This window comes from Nannobrachium achirus (assembly GCF_963921795.1).
Source record: "Nannobrachium achirus genome assembly, chromosome: 1".
Taxonomy (NCBI): domain Eukaryota; kingdom Metazoa; phylum Chordata; class Actinopteri; order Myctophiformes; family Myctophidae; genus Nannobrachium; species Nannobrachium achirus.
The window spans coordinates 82,337,022-82,354,605 of NC_137810.1; the positions used below are offsets into that span (position 1 = coordinate 82,337,022).

At 40.8% G+C, this 17,584-nt stretch overlaps 1 protein-coding gene across 1 annotated transcript in view; it reads left to right on the forward strand.

The window, feature by feature from the left end:
• LOC308290275 (protein NLRC3-like) overlaps positions 1-17,173 on the forward strand; it is a gene marked incomplete at both ends in the record, with an annotated part of 39,122 nt that extends 21,949 nt beyond the window's left edge. The window contains one exon of the mRNA XM_080732061.1: positions 15,491-17,173. Coding sequence (XP_080588187.1) covers positions 15,491-17,173 — 1,683 coding nt within the window. The remainder of the gene's footprint in view (positions 1-15,490) is intronic.
• Between the last annotated feature and the right edge of the window lie 411 nt (positions 17,174-17,584).

Consider the following 17,584-nt stretch of genomic DNA (forward strand, 5'->3'; position numbering starts at 1 on the left):
GTAGGTGTGGCTGTGAGGAATGACAGGGAAGTGATCCCACAGAGCAGGGGTCTTCAACGTTCTAAGGCTAAGGACCCCTTAGTTGAGAGAGAGATGAAGCAGGGACCCCCACAACCCATAGATTCCATATAGTTTCATCATTTGACGGCACAATCATCAGTGTATTTTGGATTCATGTCAATTTGTGTTTTCAGATATTTAACCACTTGAACCGTCAATAATACATTTGGCCTTTCACGCTGTACTTAGTCTGCTCTTTTTCTCCTCTACACCAAAGCTCTTTACCAAAAATAGCGCTGCGAGGCGTTGTGAGCTTTCAGATCGGCTATTTTTGGCTAAAGTTATCAGAATATGGACGCTAGGGTTCAAGTGGTTAATATAAAAAAGGAGGAAAAAAAGCTTCTATCACACAAAGATTTGGAGGACACCCTGTAGTAACTCTGAGGACCCCCTAGGGGTCCCGGACCCCCTGTTGAAGACCCTTGCCACAGAGTGACTGTCAATCAACAACAGCCGTGGTGGACTGGAGGAGTACAGAATGAGTTCCTATGAGCTTAGACTGTGTGTTTGTTTCTGTGGTGTGAATGCAGCTTCACCCTCATGATGAGCAATGGCTTTCTGTGGTGTGAATGCAGGTTCACCCTCATGATGAGCAATGCCTTTCTTTACTTTACTTTATTTGTTTATTTAGACGGGACAATGCATATTAATGAACACTACATAAATGCAATGTAAATACACCGGAATTAGCAAGAATGCTAAATTTCATCCGTAGTCCCCACATGAAGACAAAACAATACATACCAACAAACAGTAACCCTACATTAGGAGAGGGCATTTAAAACATACATACAAGTACTATATCATTCCTCCTGTAAACAAGAAACAACACACATTACCAACAAAACCCTACATTCGAAAAAAAATAAAATCAGATGAAGCCACTCCTCCTGGACTCTTTGCACATGTATTTCTGCCATGCACATCAGCAGCATCTGAACAGTCAGGGGACAACCTACAACCTTTAACAATGGATTCACAAAAGCATGTCAATTCCAAAATGTTGACTTTCACAACAAAAATGCTGTTATTTTATCTATGGTTTTGATTGATTGAAGAGTTTATTAGCAGTTTGCAATAGAAATAAAGTATACAGTTTCATGACAGCACAAATGACTGGTACAAGTTCAACTACATATTAGGAGATCCAAATAAGCTTTACGGCTTATTTACACAGGAACCACTTCATGTATCTCATATAACACTGAAAGACAGACGGAGAGAACATAGTACTATGCATAGGATAACATAAATTACAAAAGCAGAAAAAAAAAAAAAAAAAAACAGGGCAATAAAAACTACAGATGGGTCTAGTGTATTTAGGCCTGAAGGTGACTTTTCAGACCATTTTTGAAGGAGGCAAGGGATTCGCTCTCCTTTAAGGCCTGAGGTAGGGTGTTCCACATGCTGGTGGTATAGCAGGAGAATGAATTAGAGCCTTGTTTAGTGATGAATCTAGGTTGAACATGATTAGTGGAGCTGCCTCTGGTGTTGTGATCGTGGACATCCTTGACCTTTAGTTTGTCAGGTACATGGGTATCCCTCTTTCTACTTTACTGTAAACCACGTGTCTTCAGCAGCAGTTGGCCAATGGCCATGAGAGAGAGAGAGAGAGAGAGAGAGAGAGAGAGAGAGAGAGAGAGAGAGAGAGAGAGAGAGAGAGAGACCTGGGTGTCATATAACAACAGCAGCAACAGCCAGTGATAAAGATACAATAAGATTAGAATATAGACTGGATATGAACAAAATCTATCTAAGCCCACACTCACCTCCCCTTTCCACTGTAAATCTGCTTCTTCTGTTTATTTTATTGGTGTCAGGCAAATTCACCTAAAACTATTAGTGTGATTACTATGGAGTTCATAAGGTCAGGATAGCCGTGTGTATACCAGACCTACTAATGGTCATGGTTTGACAGGTGTCACCACTGTCAATTTAAATTACAAAGGGATAATATGCAAACATGGACAGAGGGTAGGCGAAATGGCTCTTAAACGGCCGTGTCTGTCTGTTGTGTGAATAGGCTGTTGTGCCAATTGTATTTCAGCTTGTGTTCATGCAGGGTGAACCCTGTCCTCACGTCAGTCAGCCCAATGATCTTCTATTGTGTGTTTAAACACTGACTACAGTCATAGCATAGGCTACTCATAACATAATAACTTGGAGTTGGAATGAGACATGGTGGGACTTGCCCAACTCGTTCCCTGACTATCATGTGTTCACCTGTGTATGACGATATCATCTAACTGACTGTAGCCCTAGAGCTGTAGAGGCGGGTCAAAGTCACATTATAAAGATATCATCTAACTGACTGTAGCCCTAGAGCTGTAGAGGCGGGTCAAAGTCACATTATAAAGATATCATCTAACTGACTGTAGCCCTAGAGCTGTAGAGGCGGGTCAAAGTCACATTATAAAGATATCATCTAACTGACTGTAGCCCTAGAGCTGTAGAGGCGGGTCAAAGTCACATTATAAAGGAAATTAAAGTGCGCAGCTCGGGAACCATTTTGAGACACGACAACAACTGTGAACTTGACAGCCTTTGCGGATGACAAAACAAAACAGAATGGACCAAACTTAACCAACTTTACGTAAAGTAAGTGTTGTTGTTTTAATATTCACTACTAGAACCACTTGGTTCTCACAGGAACAGTTTATAGGCTACTTTATGCTTCTGGTGTCTAGTAAAGCTACCACTCCCTGTTGTCTAGTCTGCCTGTCTGTACTCTGTGGTTAATCTGGTTATGAATCTTATGATTGATGTCACCAGCAAAATACTTATTTAGACGGAGCAGAACATTATTACATAATTATGTTGATTATTTAACCATATAAGTGACGCATGCATTTGGTATAATTATTTATGACCTTTTATGACGGTAAACCTGCTGCTTCAGCGTTGCACTCTGCAGTCTTTTCCCACTCGGCTGAAACCTTGTCGGTTTCATTGTGAGTTAACAGTGTCATCCGGTCTAGAGCCCGCCTACTGTATCCTGTTATTTGCACACACACACACACACACACACACACACACACACACACACACACACATACACACACACACACACACACACGCACACGCACACGCACACGCACACGCACACACACACACACACACACACACACACACACACTGCTAGTGGAATGGAGCACACATGCAAACACAGAGCGTTTCCGTTGCAGACCAGATGTGCAATTCATGCAGATAGACTTGATCCCAGTTTCTATGGTCTACTGCTCTGCTTGAATATAAGAGGAGGCTGCCTATGTCTGCCTATGCCTATGACTCACCTTTTCAGACTCTACCTAAACCCATAGCACTACTGAAACACTCAATGACCATACATGAAGCTAGTTAGCATTGTTTTTAGGTTTTTTTTAGAATCCTTTTTTTCTTTACTGATTATAGTGATGTATTATCTGCTTATTGTAAGTCGCTTTGGATTAAAAGCGTCTGCTAAATGCCTAAACTGTAAACTGTAAACTATGTGAGGGAGAAGTTGTTTTAAGGGTGTGGTGGGGTTTGGTTGGTTTCCTTTTGAGTATTTAGTGTTTGTGAATGTAGTAAGCAATGTTACAATTAACAGTTTTAGAATCAAAATAATTGTAATCCAATCAAGAAAAATATGTACTGTATATTTTAAATATTTTAATACAAAGGAACTGTTGAGCTAGCCGACATCTCAAAGCTGCCAGCAGTCCATGACTTGGTTTAGTGAATGAAACATTATTTTAACCAGGGTAAAGTATGTTAATCAATAGTATTATTAACATGATATTCAAAGGTCTACCTTGTTCTGTTGGAACATGAGTGTCTCCCTGTTCTTCTATTGTGATATTTCAATTCTGTGGTACAGTAGGACACCTGTTGGTTGACAAGAGCTACTGCATGCATCTGCATCTACTGTAGTCTCATCATTATGATGGTGATATTGTTGTTCATCTACTGTAGTCTCAGCATTATGATGGTGATATTGTTGTTCATCTACTGTAGTCTCAGCATTATGATGGTGATATTGTTGTTCATCTACTGTAGTCTCAGCATTATGATGGTGAAATCTGTGTAGAAATCCATGCTGTTATGCCACATCTTCAGTATTCACTTGATTGTGCTTAGTTCAGTGTGGTATCAAGCACCGAAAACTCACAACACGTTGCAGTGCGTGCGTGCGCGCGTGCGTGTGTGCGTGCGTGTGTGTTTTGTACATTCATTCATTAATCATTTCCTATTTTCTGCTAATCTTGACAGGTTAAATAAAGACCAAAGATGAGTGAGTGTGTGGAGAGAGAGGAGGAGGAGGGAAGAGACAAACATCTCATCCACAGAGCAGAGTCTCCAACAGCCAGCTGTGGGTCTAAAGATGAACCTGGACCTCCACGCTTAAAGTAAGACAATCCTCCTGTACCATATACACACAATGGCAGTGGTGTAAAGTAACTAAGTACATTTACTTAACTACTGTACTTGTACTTTATGCGTATTTCCAATTTACAGTACTTCTACTTCTACTCCACTACATCTCGGATCCAAATATTGTACTTTTACTCCACTACAATAATTTGGCAATTTTAGTTATGGCTTTTTAAGAAAGTCCAAAGCAAAGCCCATTGCCTCCAAAGCATGCTCTGTAGCAGGTCTTTTACATTTCTGCTTTGGCTCAGTCACATTGTTGGAAGTGGAGGACTGTGGTCAAGAGACGGGGACAGGGGAATTGGGGGCAGAGGGGTCTATGTGTTCATTCAAATGATCATTGTATGAATATTGTTGTGATTCCAGAAGTGTTGACCACAGAGCAGAGTCTCCAACACCCAGCTGTGTGTCTATGAAGAGTGACTGGTCTATGGGAAATCCTCCTCACTTCAGTGAACCTGGACCTCCACACACACAGTATGTCAATCCTCCTATTAACACTATACAATATACACAACATCATAACACAACACAGAGTCTAATAACAGTATCCTCCCCTTTCAAGCTTTATTCATAGCAGTGGTTCTCAACCTTTATAGGCCTTGACCCCCACAATAATCATATTTCAATCAGGGACCCCCACACCCTGACTTGGAATGTATTAGTTGAGGCATTCAATTTAGTTTCACTCCGTTCCATAGATAAATAGTGAACATAGATCAAGATCTACAAGCTCACAACGCCTTGAGATGTGAGGTGTTGTGAGCTGGTAGATCGGCGATTTTCAAATGTACTTTCTTGTTGTACAATTTACTGTGAGTGAAAGAATTGAGTGGGCCAACAAATGATCATGAACACATTGACTTCACAATGATCATTGTATGAATATTGTTGTGATTCCAGAAGTGTTGACCACAGAGCAGAGTCTCCAACACCCAGCTGTGTGTCTATGAAGAGTGACTGGTCTATGGGAATACCTCCTCACTTCAGTGAACCTGGACCTCCACACAAACAGTATGTCAATCCTCCTATTACACTAGTGTCATCGCATACAAAAAAGCAATACTCAAAGCACAGTTTAACAAAGAGCCAACAGTCTAACAGTGTCAAACAAAAGTGTTCATAACAGTCAATGCTAGTCAGTGCAACACAAGTATCTCACCGCCATATCAACACAGCAATAGTACTCAGTTCAACCAACACAACCCAACAGTGCAGGGCCAAACAATAAGTGACCATAGTCAGTGTAAATAAACCAAGAATAAAAAAAGCAAGAAAGGGTGCTACAGCAAGACACCACAAGCAACCCTCTCAGGGAAAGTACGTAGAGGTCAGAGTCAGTACAACTTTTGTTCCAGTAGTGCAAGGTAACAGTTGTCCTAGGTTATCCTAGGTTATCCTATTAGGCCTTGGCAAACGTCCGTTATGAGTCTCATTGTATTGCTTGAGAGTGACCGGCACAAAGGACTTTCCTAGTCACTCGCGCCTCCGTCCTGGGTAGTGGAAACAGATGTTTCCTCTCTTACTCCAGTAACTGAGGATCTCAGGGTATGAGGGTATACATGTATATAGAATTCAAGGTACTATGTGTGCTGTTTGTGAAAGAAGTGTACAATTCACAATGTGTTCAGTATACAGACTGACTGCGTGTTACTTTGTTTATATGATTTTATTTCAACCATCATGATGTATCCGAGACTGTTCCATAATGCTCATTATCATCACAGCCAATTCAACCAATCAGATTGCTTTGTTAGAACTACCTGTTATGTAATCTACAATATACCGGTATCATGCGGTATGTACACCCAGTGTTGCCATGTAGATCTACAGTATGGCTCCATTTTAGTACATTTTACTGCTTTCCAGTGATATTTTATCACAATGTTTTTCCTGTTACTTCAACATGGAGTTTTACTCTCTTATTAAATGCAATGTAACAATACAGAATCTATAACAAACAGACTCTTTCATTCACATGATCATTGTATGAATATTGTTGTGATTCCAGAAGTGTTGACCACAGAGCAGAGTCTCCAACACCCAGCTGTGTGTCTATGAAGAGTGACTGGTCTATGAGAATACCTCCTGTCTTCAGTGAACCTGGACCTCCACACACACAGTATGTCAATCCTCCTATTATACAATACACACTATAAGACTATACAATATACACAACGCCATAACACAACAAAGTAATATCACGATAATGGGCAAATATGGATAAAAACAAGACACAGAGTCTAATAACAGTATCCTCCCCTTTCATGCTGTATTCATAGCAGTGGTTCTCAACCTTTTCAGGCCGTGAACCCCAAAATTATCATATTTGAATCGGAGACCCCCAAAATAATCATATTTGAATCAGAGACCCTAAAATAATCATATTTGAACTGGAGACCCCGACATAATCATATTTTAATCTGGGACCCCCATACCCTGACTTGGAATGTAGTAGTTGAGGCATTACATTTAGTTTCACTTGGTTCCATATACAGTAAATAGAGTGAACATAGAAGATCTACAAGCTGACAATACCTTGAGATGTGAGTTGTTGTGAGCTTGTAGATTGGCTATTTTCAACATCTTTGCCTCTCTCTTATATTATTTGACAATCTTGGTAATTTAACCATTTCTTCCTTTTTTATAGTTTGTTGATTACTTTCAATGAAGTTATAAAGGTCTCTTCTTTTTTAAACTTTTTTGGTATGAAAAGGGTTACTAAAATTGTCACTGTCATTTGGCGACTCCCCAACATTCATACGGGGACCCTCCTGGGGGTCCCGACACACAGGTTGAGAACCACTAATCTATGGAATTCAATGTACAGTAGGCTTCTATGTGTGCAGTTTGTGAAAGAATTGTACAATTCACAATGTGTTCAGTATACAGACTGACTGCGTGTTACTTTGTTTATATGATTTTATTTCATTCATGTTGATGTTCAGTCATGTTGTTTCCATAATGCTCATTATCATCACAGCTATTTCAACCAATCAGATTGCTTTGTCAGAACTACCTGTTGTGTAATCTACAATATATGTACACACAGTGTTGCCATGTAGATCTACAGTATGGATCCATTTTAGTACATTTTACTGCTTTCCAGTGATATTTTATCACAATGTTTTTCCTGTTACTTCAACATGGAGTTTTACTCTCTTGTAAAATACAATGTAACAATACAGAATCTATAACAAACAGACTCTTTCATTCACATGATCATTGTATGAATATTGTTGTGATTCCAGAAGTGTTGACCACAGAGCAGAGTCTCCAACACCCAGCTGTGTGTCTATGAAGAGTGACGCGTCTATGGGAATGCCTCCTCACTTCAGTGAACCTGGACCTCCACAGACACAGTATGTCAATCCTCCTGAGCTTCTTAAACTGTAGCTTACTGTATGTGGGAGCCGCGGGTGAAGAGAAACACTCCCATTTCTAGTGATATTTTATCAGAGAACAAGAACACGATTCCTGGGCAGAATCTCCACTTTTGTCAACAAAAGTGCCCTCAGGACTCTTGCTGGGGCCCTCATTCAGTCCCACTTTGACTACGCTTGCACCTCATGGTACTCCAACATCAAAGAATCACTAAAGACTAAGCTCCAAACCTCCCAAAACAAACTGATTCGGCTACTTCTCCACCTGGGGCCCATGACCCATGTTTCTCCCACACATTTTGCTACCCTAGGTTGGCTCAGCGTTGAAGACAGAGTTAAACAATTAAAAATGGGAGTGACTTTAAAAAATAGTAAACGCAAATCTGCCCTCCATCCCCTAAGTACCCGCATATCTGACCAAACATCTCCAAAACGTTATTGACACCCACAACCACAACACCAGAGGGAGCGCGCACAATGATCTGATAACACAAACCCATAAGACAAATATGGGTAAATTCTACTTCTACAACACTGCCACCCAGGTGTGGACTTCCTTGACTACCTCCCTTAAAACATGTAGCTCGCTGGCATCCTTCCAAACTGCCCTGAAAACTCACCTTCAGGAGGCCAGAGAAGGAGGTAGTTATCACTTCTCCCATAGACAGGCCAGAAGTGAGCACCCCCACCTTTACCTTAGCCCCACCCCGTTGTTTCCCCAATCCTGTACGTATAGTGTTTTTATAACTGTGATATTATTGAATGTTTTCTTTGCTTGCTATTCATATGTCCATGAATTAAATACAGAGGGCTTTCATCCTAAAAAAGACCGTAAGAGGTCATATTTGAGATGTTCCTTTTAGGCAGGGTGTTTAACTGTACTTGTACTGTACTACATTTATATTGTATTGACTATACTTGTACTGTTCTCCATTTTTGTCTAATAAAATAATCATCATAATGTTTTTCCTATTACTTCAACATGGAGTTTTACTCTCTTGTAAAATGCAATGTAACAATACAGAATCTATAACAAACAGACTCTTTCATTCACATGATCATTGTATGAATATTGTTGTGATTCCAGAAGTCTTCACCACAGAGCAGAGTCTCCAACACCCAGCTGTGTGTCTATGAAGAGTGACGCGTCTATGGGAATACCTCCTGTCTTCTGTGAACCTGGACCTCCACACACACAGTATGTCAATCCTCCTATTATACAATACACACTATAAGACTATACAATATACACAACGCTATAACACAACAAAGTAATATCACGATAATGGATAAAAACAAGACACAGAGTCTAATAACAGTATCCTCCCCTTTCATGCTGTATTCATAGCAGTGGTTCTCAACCTTTTCAGGCCTTGACCCCCAAAATAATCATATTTGAACTGGAGACCCCCAAAATAATCATATTTGAACTGGAGACCCCCCAAATAATCATATTTGAACTGGAGACCCCCAAAATAATCATATTTGAACTGGAGACGCCCAAAATAATCGTATTTGAATCGGGGACCCCCATACCCTGACTTGGAATGAAGTAGTTGAGGCATTACATTTAGTTTCACTTGGTTCCATATACGGTAAATAGAGTGAACATAGAAGATCTACAAGCTTACAATGCCTTGAGATGTGAGGTGTTGTGAGCTTGTAGATCGGCTGTTTTCAACATCTTTGCTTCTATTTGACAATCTGGCTAATTTTACCATTTCTTCCTTTTTTGTATAGTTTGTTGATTACCGTTCACAGCGTCAGAATGAACACGTATGACAATAACGTTCATCAAACGGAAACAAAGAACGTTCAGTTCACATTCGCCCAAAATATGAACATGTTCATGAACGATCGTTCAATGAGCGCGTTCGGCTACAACCCTGATATTATGTACACTCAGTGTTCCATGTTGATCTACGGCTCCATTTTAGTACATTTTACTGCTTTCTAGTGATATTTTATCACAATGTTTTTCCTGTTACTTCAACATGGAGTTTTACTCTCTTGTAAAATACAATGTAACAATACAGAATCTATAACAAACAGACTCTTTCATTCACATGATCATTGTATGAATATTGTTGTGATTCCAGAAGTGTTGACCACAGAGCAGAGTCTCCAACACCCAGCTGTGTGTCTATGAAGAGTGACGCTTCTATGGGAATACCTCCTGTCTTCAGTGAACCTGGACCTCCACACACACAGTATGTCAATCCTCCTGAGCTTCTTAAACTGTAGCTTACTGTATGTGGGAGCCGCGGGTGAAGAGAAACACTCCCATTTCTAGTGATATTTTATCAGAGAACAAGAACAAGATTCCTGGGCAGAATCTCCACTTTTGTCAACAAAAGTGCCCTCGGGACTCTTGCTGGGGCCCTCATTCAGTCCCACTTTGACTACGCTTGCACCTCATGGTACTCCAACATCAAAGAATCACTAAAGACTAAGCTCCAAACCTCCCAAAACAAACTGATTGGGCTACTTCTCGACCTGGGGCCCATGACCCATGTTTCTCCCACACAGTTTGCTAGCCTAAGATGGCTCTGCGTTGAAGACAGAGTTAAACAACTAAAAATGGGAGTGACTTTAAAAATAGTCAACGCAAATCTGCCCTCCATCCCCTAAGTACCTGCATATCTGACCAAACATCTCCAAAAGGTTAGCGACACCCACAACCACAACACCAGAGGGAGCGCACACAATGATCCGATAACACAAACCCATAAGACAAATATGGGTAAATTCTCCTTCTACAACACTGCCACCCAGGTGTGGACTTCCTTGACTACCTCCCTTAAAACATGTAGCTCGCTGGCATCCTTCAAAACTGCCCTGAAAACTCACCTTTCAGGAGGCCAGAGAAGGAGGTAGTTGTCACTTCTCCCATAGACAGGTGAAAACTCACCTTTCAGGAGGCCAGAGAAGGAGGTAGTTATCACTTCTCCCATAGACAGGTGAAAACTCACCTTTCAGGAGGCCAGAGAAGGAGGTAGTTGTCACTTCTCCCATAGACAGGTGAAAACTCACCTTTCAGGAGGCCAGAGAAGGAGGTAGTTGTCACTTCTCCCATAGACAGGCCAGAAGTGAGCACCCCCACCTTTACCTTAGCCCCACCCCCTTGTTTCCCCAATCCTGTACATATAGTGTTTTTATAACTGTGATATTATTGAATGTTTTCTTTGCTTGCTATTCATTATGTCCATGAATTAAATACAGAGGGCTTTCATCCTAAAAAGACAGTTAAAAGTCTTATTTGAGATGTTCCTTTTAGGCAGGGTGTTTAACTGTACTTGTACTGTACTACATTTATATTGTATTGACTATACTTTTACTGTTCTCCATTTGTGTCTAATAAAATAATCAATCATAATGTTTTTCCTATTTACTTCAACATGGAGTTTTACTCTCTTGTCAAATGCAATGTAACAATGCAGAATCTATAACAAACAGACTCTTTCATTCACATGATCATTGTATGAATATTGTTGTGATTCCAGAAGTATTGACCACAGAGCAGAGTCTCCAACACCCAGCTGTGTGTCTATGAAGAGTGACTGGTCTATGGGAATACCTCCAGACTTCAGTGAACCTGGACCTCCACACACACAGTATGTCAATCCTCCTATTATACAATACACACCCTAAGTTGACCCACATGATATTCTAAACGTTAACAGTTTAAAATTGAACAAAGAATGTATTTACTTATCAGAAATATTTTAATAACGCATTTTGACAAAATCTGTCTAGCTTAATACTTCAGGCTCATCTTTAGCTAAATGATTCACACAGTTGTATATGATATATAAGTTTAGTACATTTGCTTTAACATAAAAATCATTATACCATAAAAGTAAAAAAAATACTTCGACCAGCAAAACACACTTTTTGGGGTAGAAATGTGCTTTCCACTTTGCCCATGTGTCTGTCAACTCCACAGCCAGGTGGAAATGATGTTTGCGTTCTTATTTTAAGCTCAAATGACAACTCATGACTTACCCCGTTCTCCCCTACCCGGCCCGTAGCAGGACTCTGATCTATGCTCAGATATATATGATTTGCTGTCTGTCTTCTCAACAATCTATAGATAGTTTCTTTCATGAAAACTGGAAAAGATACTTTATTATTATTATTTTTTTTAACCCTGTTAACCTTTGACAATAAAGTTCAACTATGCAACAATGTAGAGGAGATTAACCCTGAGATGTTGTGTTATGATATTGCTCTGTAACGGGACAAAAACATAAATGATCATGAACACATTGACTTCACAATGATCATTGTATGAATATTGTTGTGATTCCAGAAGTGTTGACCACAGAGCAGAGTCTCCAACACCCAGCTGTGTGTCTATGAAGAGTGACCGGTCTATGGGAATACCTCCTGTCTTCAGTGAACCTGGACCTCCACACACACAGTATGTCAATCCTCCTATTACACACACACACACACACACACACACACACACACACACACACACACACACACACACACACACACACACACACACGCGCGCGTGCGCGCGACACACACACACACACACACACACACACACACACACACACACACACACACACACACACACACACACACACACAAAACAAACTAATATCATGATAATGTGCAAACAATGGATAAAAACAATACACAGTCTAATAAGAATATCCCCCCCTTTCACGCTTTATTCATAGCAGTTGTTCTCATCCTTTTCAGGCCCTGACCCCCACAATAATCATATTTGAACTGGGAACCCCCCAAAATAATTATATTTGAATCGGGAACCCCCCCATCCTGACAAGCACTTGGAATGTATAGTAGTTGAGGCATTCATTTTAGATATACAAGCTCACAACGCTTTGAGATGTGGGTTGTTGTGATCTTGTAGATCGGCTATTTAACACACACACACACACACACAAAAAAAAAATCCTTCCTCTTATATTATTTAACAATAAATAAATAAAGTTACTGCTGTGACCACAGTAACTACTACTTTATACTAATGATAATACAAATAATCTTTATTGTCCCCTAAGTGAAATTTGTCGTTGTCTTTTCAAACAAAAAAACAACACATAACACGACACAAACATATCACAAGACAGATCATCAGGTCCACACTGTACACAGAAAACCATCCTATCGACAGGGGCGAAGCAGTTTGTTTAGTGCAGCGATGGCTGAGGAAACAAAACTAATGATAAACCAACCTTGTACCACTTCAGGGTTCTGTATCTTCACCCTGATGGTATGAGGTGGAAGTAGAGATACAGAGGATGATCAGTGCCATTAATTGCTGATATAGTTATTGATACAGAGGATGATCAGTGTTATTGATATAGTTATTGATACAGAGGATGATCAGTGTCATTTATTACTGAGTGCTAAGCATGTGATGGTCTTATTGTTCATACATCTCTACTATCCAAAAGCACAAAAGGTCAAGAATTGGGCAGAATTCCAACAATAAGCAATGAAAAGAACAAACAGGACTTCATTGTCTGGAGATTATAAGATGGTGTTAGAACTTACAGTTACAGACCAATAAACAAAAACATAAATGTCTAAACCAGTCAAACAAAGACTGCACAATAATATAAGGACATGACAGAGTGGACCCTGTTATTGTATATTTATAGCAACACCAAACAGTACAGAAACATCCATCTATCAGTGAAGAATGATTATGATAATTGATAATGATTGTATTTATAAAGCATATTTCCAGACATCACAATGTGATTTACAGAGCAGGGTAAAAGAACAACATGATATGCATTTATTGACAATCTACAACACACGATCAGTGAATAAAAAGTAGGCACACATTTTAAAATAGACACATGCAGATATATATATATATATATATATATATATATATATATATATATATATATATATATATATATATATATACATATATAAAAAATGGCAGGAACAATTTTAGAAAAGGTTTGAACATAGAGGTGGGTTTTAAAGGGCTTTAAAAGATGACACTGAATTCACACGTCGTAGGTCAACAGGTAGGGAGTTCCACAGCTGAGGGGCCCAGACTGTGAAAGCCCTGCCACCCTTTGAGACAAGCTGTGCTGTGAGCAGGGGTGTTGCACCACATCCTGTGCCCTGGGTTCAAGCATTCACTGTGGGCCCCCCATGAATGTTCTTCAGGGGAGGGGGTTTAACCCATTTAGACTGGGAACACATTATTACACGTTATGTTGTGCTATTGACTGTTGAAAAATAGCAGATACTGTATACAAGCTCAAGTGCAGCACAGAGTGCCGTGCTGCAAGCTTGTAGAACTTCTATTTTCTTATAATCATGAACATTTGTGCAAGTCTGTCAATAGTTTCTTTAAAAACTATGTTTCTGTCAGCGGTGCTCAAACTGTTTCATGTGAAGGACCCCCAAAATGATATGTATTTGGCCATGGACCACCCATCTAAAAATATTTAGCAAAAAAAGCTACATTTTATTTCAAATGTTCGCTTAAAAATACTTACAGTATATTCAAAGATTTGCACACATGTTCACAACTTTTCAAAAATAGCAGATCTACAAGCTCGCAGCGCGGCACTTGGTGCCTCGCTGTGAGCTTGTATATCTGCTATTTTTCAATAGCTAAAGTATAAAATAATGAAGGCCCCTCCACCTTGGGCCCTGGTAACTCAGTCCCACTACGGAGAGCAGCTAAGATGGGGCATATAGTCCTAATAAAGTTATTCATCTCCACAGAGAGAGGAAGAGGACTGAGCAGACGTCCAGATGTTCAGGAGAGACATTCACAACCACACCTGGACTGAAGACATCCACTCAGACCAACAGTGGACACAGTAAGACTGGACACAATTTACAATATTTAAATAGCAACAAATACAAATAAATAAAATAAACATTGTCAAATATCAACTCTGTACCAAAACAATTCAGATAAATATCTTTATTATCTCACAAGGGAACATCAATCGCCCAATTCAACATTATTATTGCGACCGTCAGGTCGCAGTTACTATCAAAACTCCACCGGCTGTCAGTCTTTCTGTCTGTCAGGCTGTAACGTCATGTCACACTTTTGCCACTTTTGATTTCTCACATGACCCTCTTCTAGTGCCACCATCAGGACGATTTTTGCAAAACATTTTTTTTAACACTGCTCCTACAGATTCTGCCCTAAATTCACGCAAAGCGGCGGGTACACAGTATCTCTAAAGTCATGTCATCAAAAAGGATCTGTCCCATTTCCCATATTCCCTCCTGATTGGCTACGATTGCCTTCTAAAGTTTGTGTATGCGACCTGACGGTCACTTATCTCCCGATTAGGGAGTCTTACTTGTTTTATATTGGTTATTGTTCCCTAATGTATGATATTTAACACATTAATAATGTGTTTAAACAGTTGTAAGAATGTAAAGTTATAAATGAAGCTGAATGTTTAAAATGTCTTCATTGTCTTCTCATAGCAGGTGTCAGTGTGCAGGAGGATTTAAAGGTTTATAAGATCACTTTGAACAGTCTGGATGGTGTGACAGACGTCACTGAAGTGCCCTCCCTCAGCAGCATCTTCACAGCGCTCTACATCACAGTGGGAGAGAGTGAAGGGGTTAATAACCAACATGAGGTCTACCAGCTTGAGACACTCTCCAAGAAGAACACCCTCCAAGACCAACCAATCAACTGCCGTGACATCTTTAAGCCCCTCCTCCTTGGCAGAGAGACACCAATCAGAAGAGTTCTGACCAAGGGAGTCGCTGGCATTGGAAAAACCTTCTCTGTGCGTAAGGTCGCTCTGGACTGGGCAAAGGGTTTGGAAAATCAAGATGTCATTCTCCTGGTTCCCTTCTCATTCCGGGAGCTGAACTTGGTCAGAGATGAGCAGCACAGTCTTCTCTCATTGATCCATGTTTTCCATCCAACGTTGAAGAAGGTCACAGCAGAGCAGCTCGCTGTCTGGAAGGTTGGCCTCATCTTTGATGGTTTGGATGAAAGCAGGTTGTCCTTCAACTTCAACAATGACATCATCACTGATGTCACAGTGACATCATCAGTGGACGGGCTGTTGACAAACCTCATCGAGGGGAATCTGCTCCCATTGGCTCTCATCTGGATAACCACCAGACCTGCAGCAGCCAATCAGATCCCTCCTGCATACGTTGACCTGGTGACAGAAGTACGAGGGTTCACAGACCCCCAGAAGGAGGAGTACTTCAGGAAGAGATTCAGTGATGAGGAGCTGGCCAGCAGAATCATCTCACACATGAAGACGTCAAAGAGCCTCCACATCATGTGTCACATCCCAGTCTTCTGTTGGATCAGCGCTACCGTTCTGGAGGACATGGTGAAGACAGACGAGACAGGACAGCTGCCCACGACCCTGACTGCCATGTGCTGCCACTTCCTGTTGGTCCAGACAAAGAGGAAGGAGCTGAAGTATGATGAGCCTCATGAGGGGAAAAAAATAAACAAGCAAAGAAACAGAAAAGAGAGAGAGAATCAACAGCAGATCATGGAGAGGGACAGGGAGGTTCTTCTGAAGCTGGGTAGGCTGGCGTTTGAACATCTGGAGAAAGGCAGCATCATGTTCTACCAAGAAGACCTGGAAGAGTGTGGTCTGGATGTGAAAGACGCCTCGCTGTACTCAGGAGTGTGCACAGAGATCTTCAAAAGAGAGGGCGTGCTCTTCCAGAGAGCAGTCTACTGCTTTGTTCATCTGATCATCCAGGAGTTTCTGGCTGCAGTCTACCTGTTCCACTGTTTCACACAGAAGAACATGGAGGTACTGAAGACATTCCTGGGACGTGACAGAAGGGGAAATGATTACACCAGTGACATGTCCTTGGAGGACTTCCTGGACGCAGCCAACCGTAAAGCCATAAAGAGTAAGAATGGTCACCTGGACCTGTTTCTCCGCTTCCTTCATGGTCTCTCACTGCCGTCCAACCAGAGTCTGTTAGGAGGTCTACTGGTTCAGACACAGAACAGTCCAGAGAGCATCCAGAGAGCCATCAACAACCTGAAGAAGATGAATGATCCCTTTTCCTCTCCTGACAGATGTATCAACATCTTCCACTGTTTGATGGAGATGAACGACCACTCAGTGCATCAGGAGATCCAACAGTACCTGAAGTCAGGGGACAGATCAAAGACAAAACTGTCTTCAACCCAGTGTTCAGTTCTGGCCCACATGCTGCAGATGTCAGAGGATGTTCTGGAGGAGTTGGACCTGGACAAATACAACACATCAGAGCAGGGCCGACGCAGACTCATCCCAGCTGTGAGGAACAGCAGAAAGGCTCGGTTAGTAGTCATGTGAATAGAAAACTTAGAACAGAAACAATGTACTGTACCTTCACACCACTACACTATAACTAAACATGATAGTTAAATCAACAGTGATATAGGGCTGCAAGCGAACCTTCGGAGATTCGAACGTTCGTTCGTTACGTTGGTAATCGAAGTTCGAAATTAATGGGTTCAGGTTTTTTTCTTTTTTTTTTCTTCTTTTTTTTTACACAAAAAATAATTATCAGAATGTGATAGTGATAGGCCTATATTCAGAATATCACAGTAGTAGAGATAGCCAAATACGAAATAAGTTAGGCCTACCGGTAAACACTAACAGTTAATGGTGACCGTAGTTATAAAATGCACCAGAACAGCTTGGAGCGATCAAGGACCGTTCCGCTCCTGTTTGGGGCCGCGAACCATTACAGCGCCTCGCTGA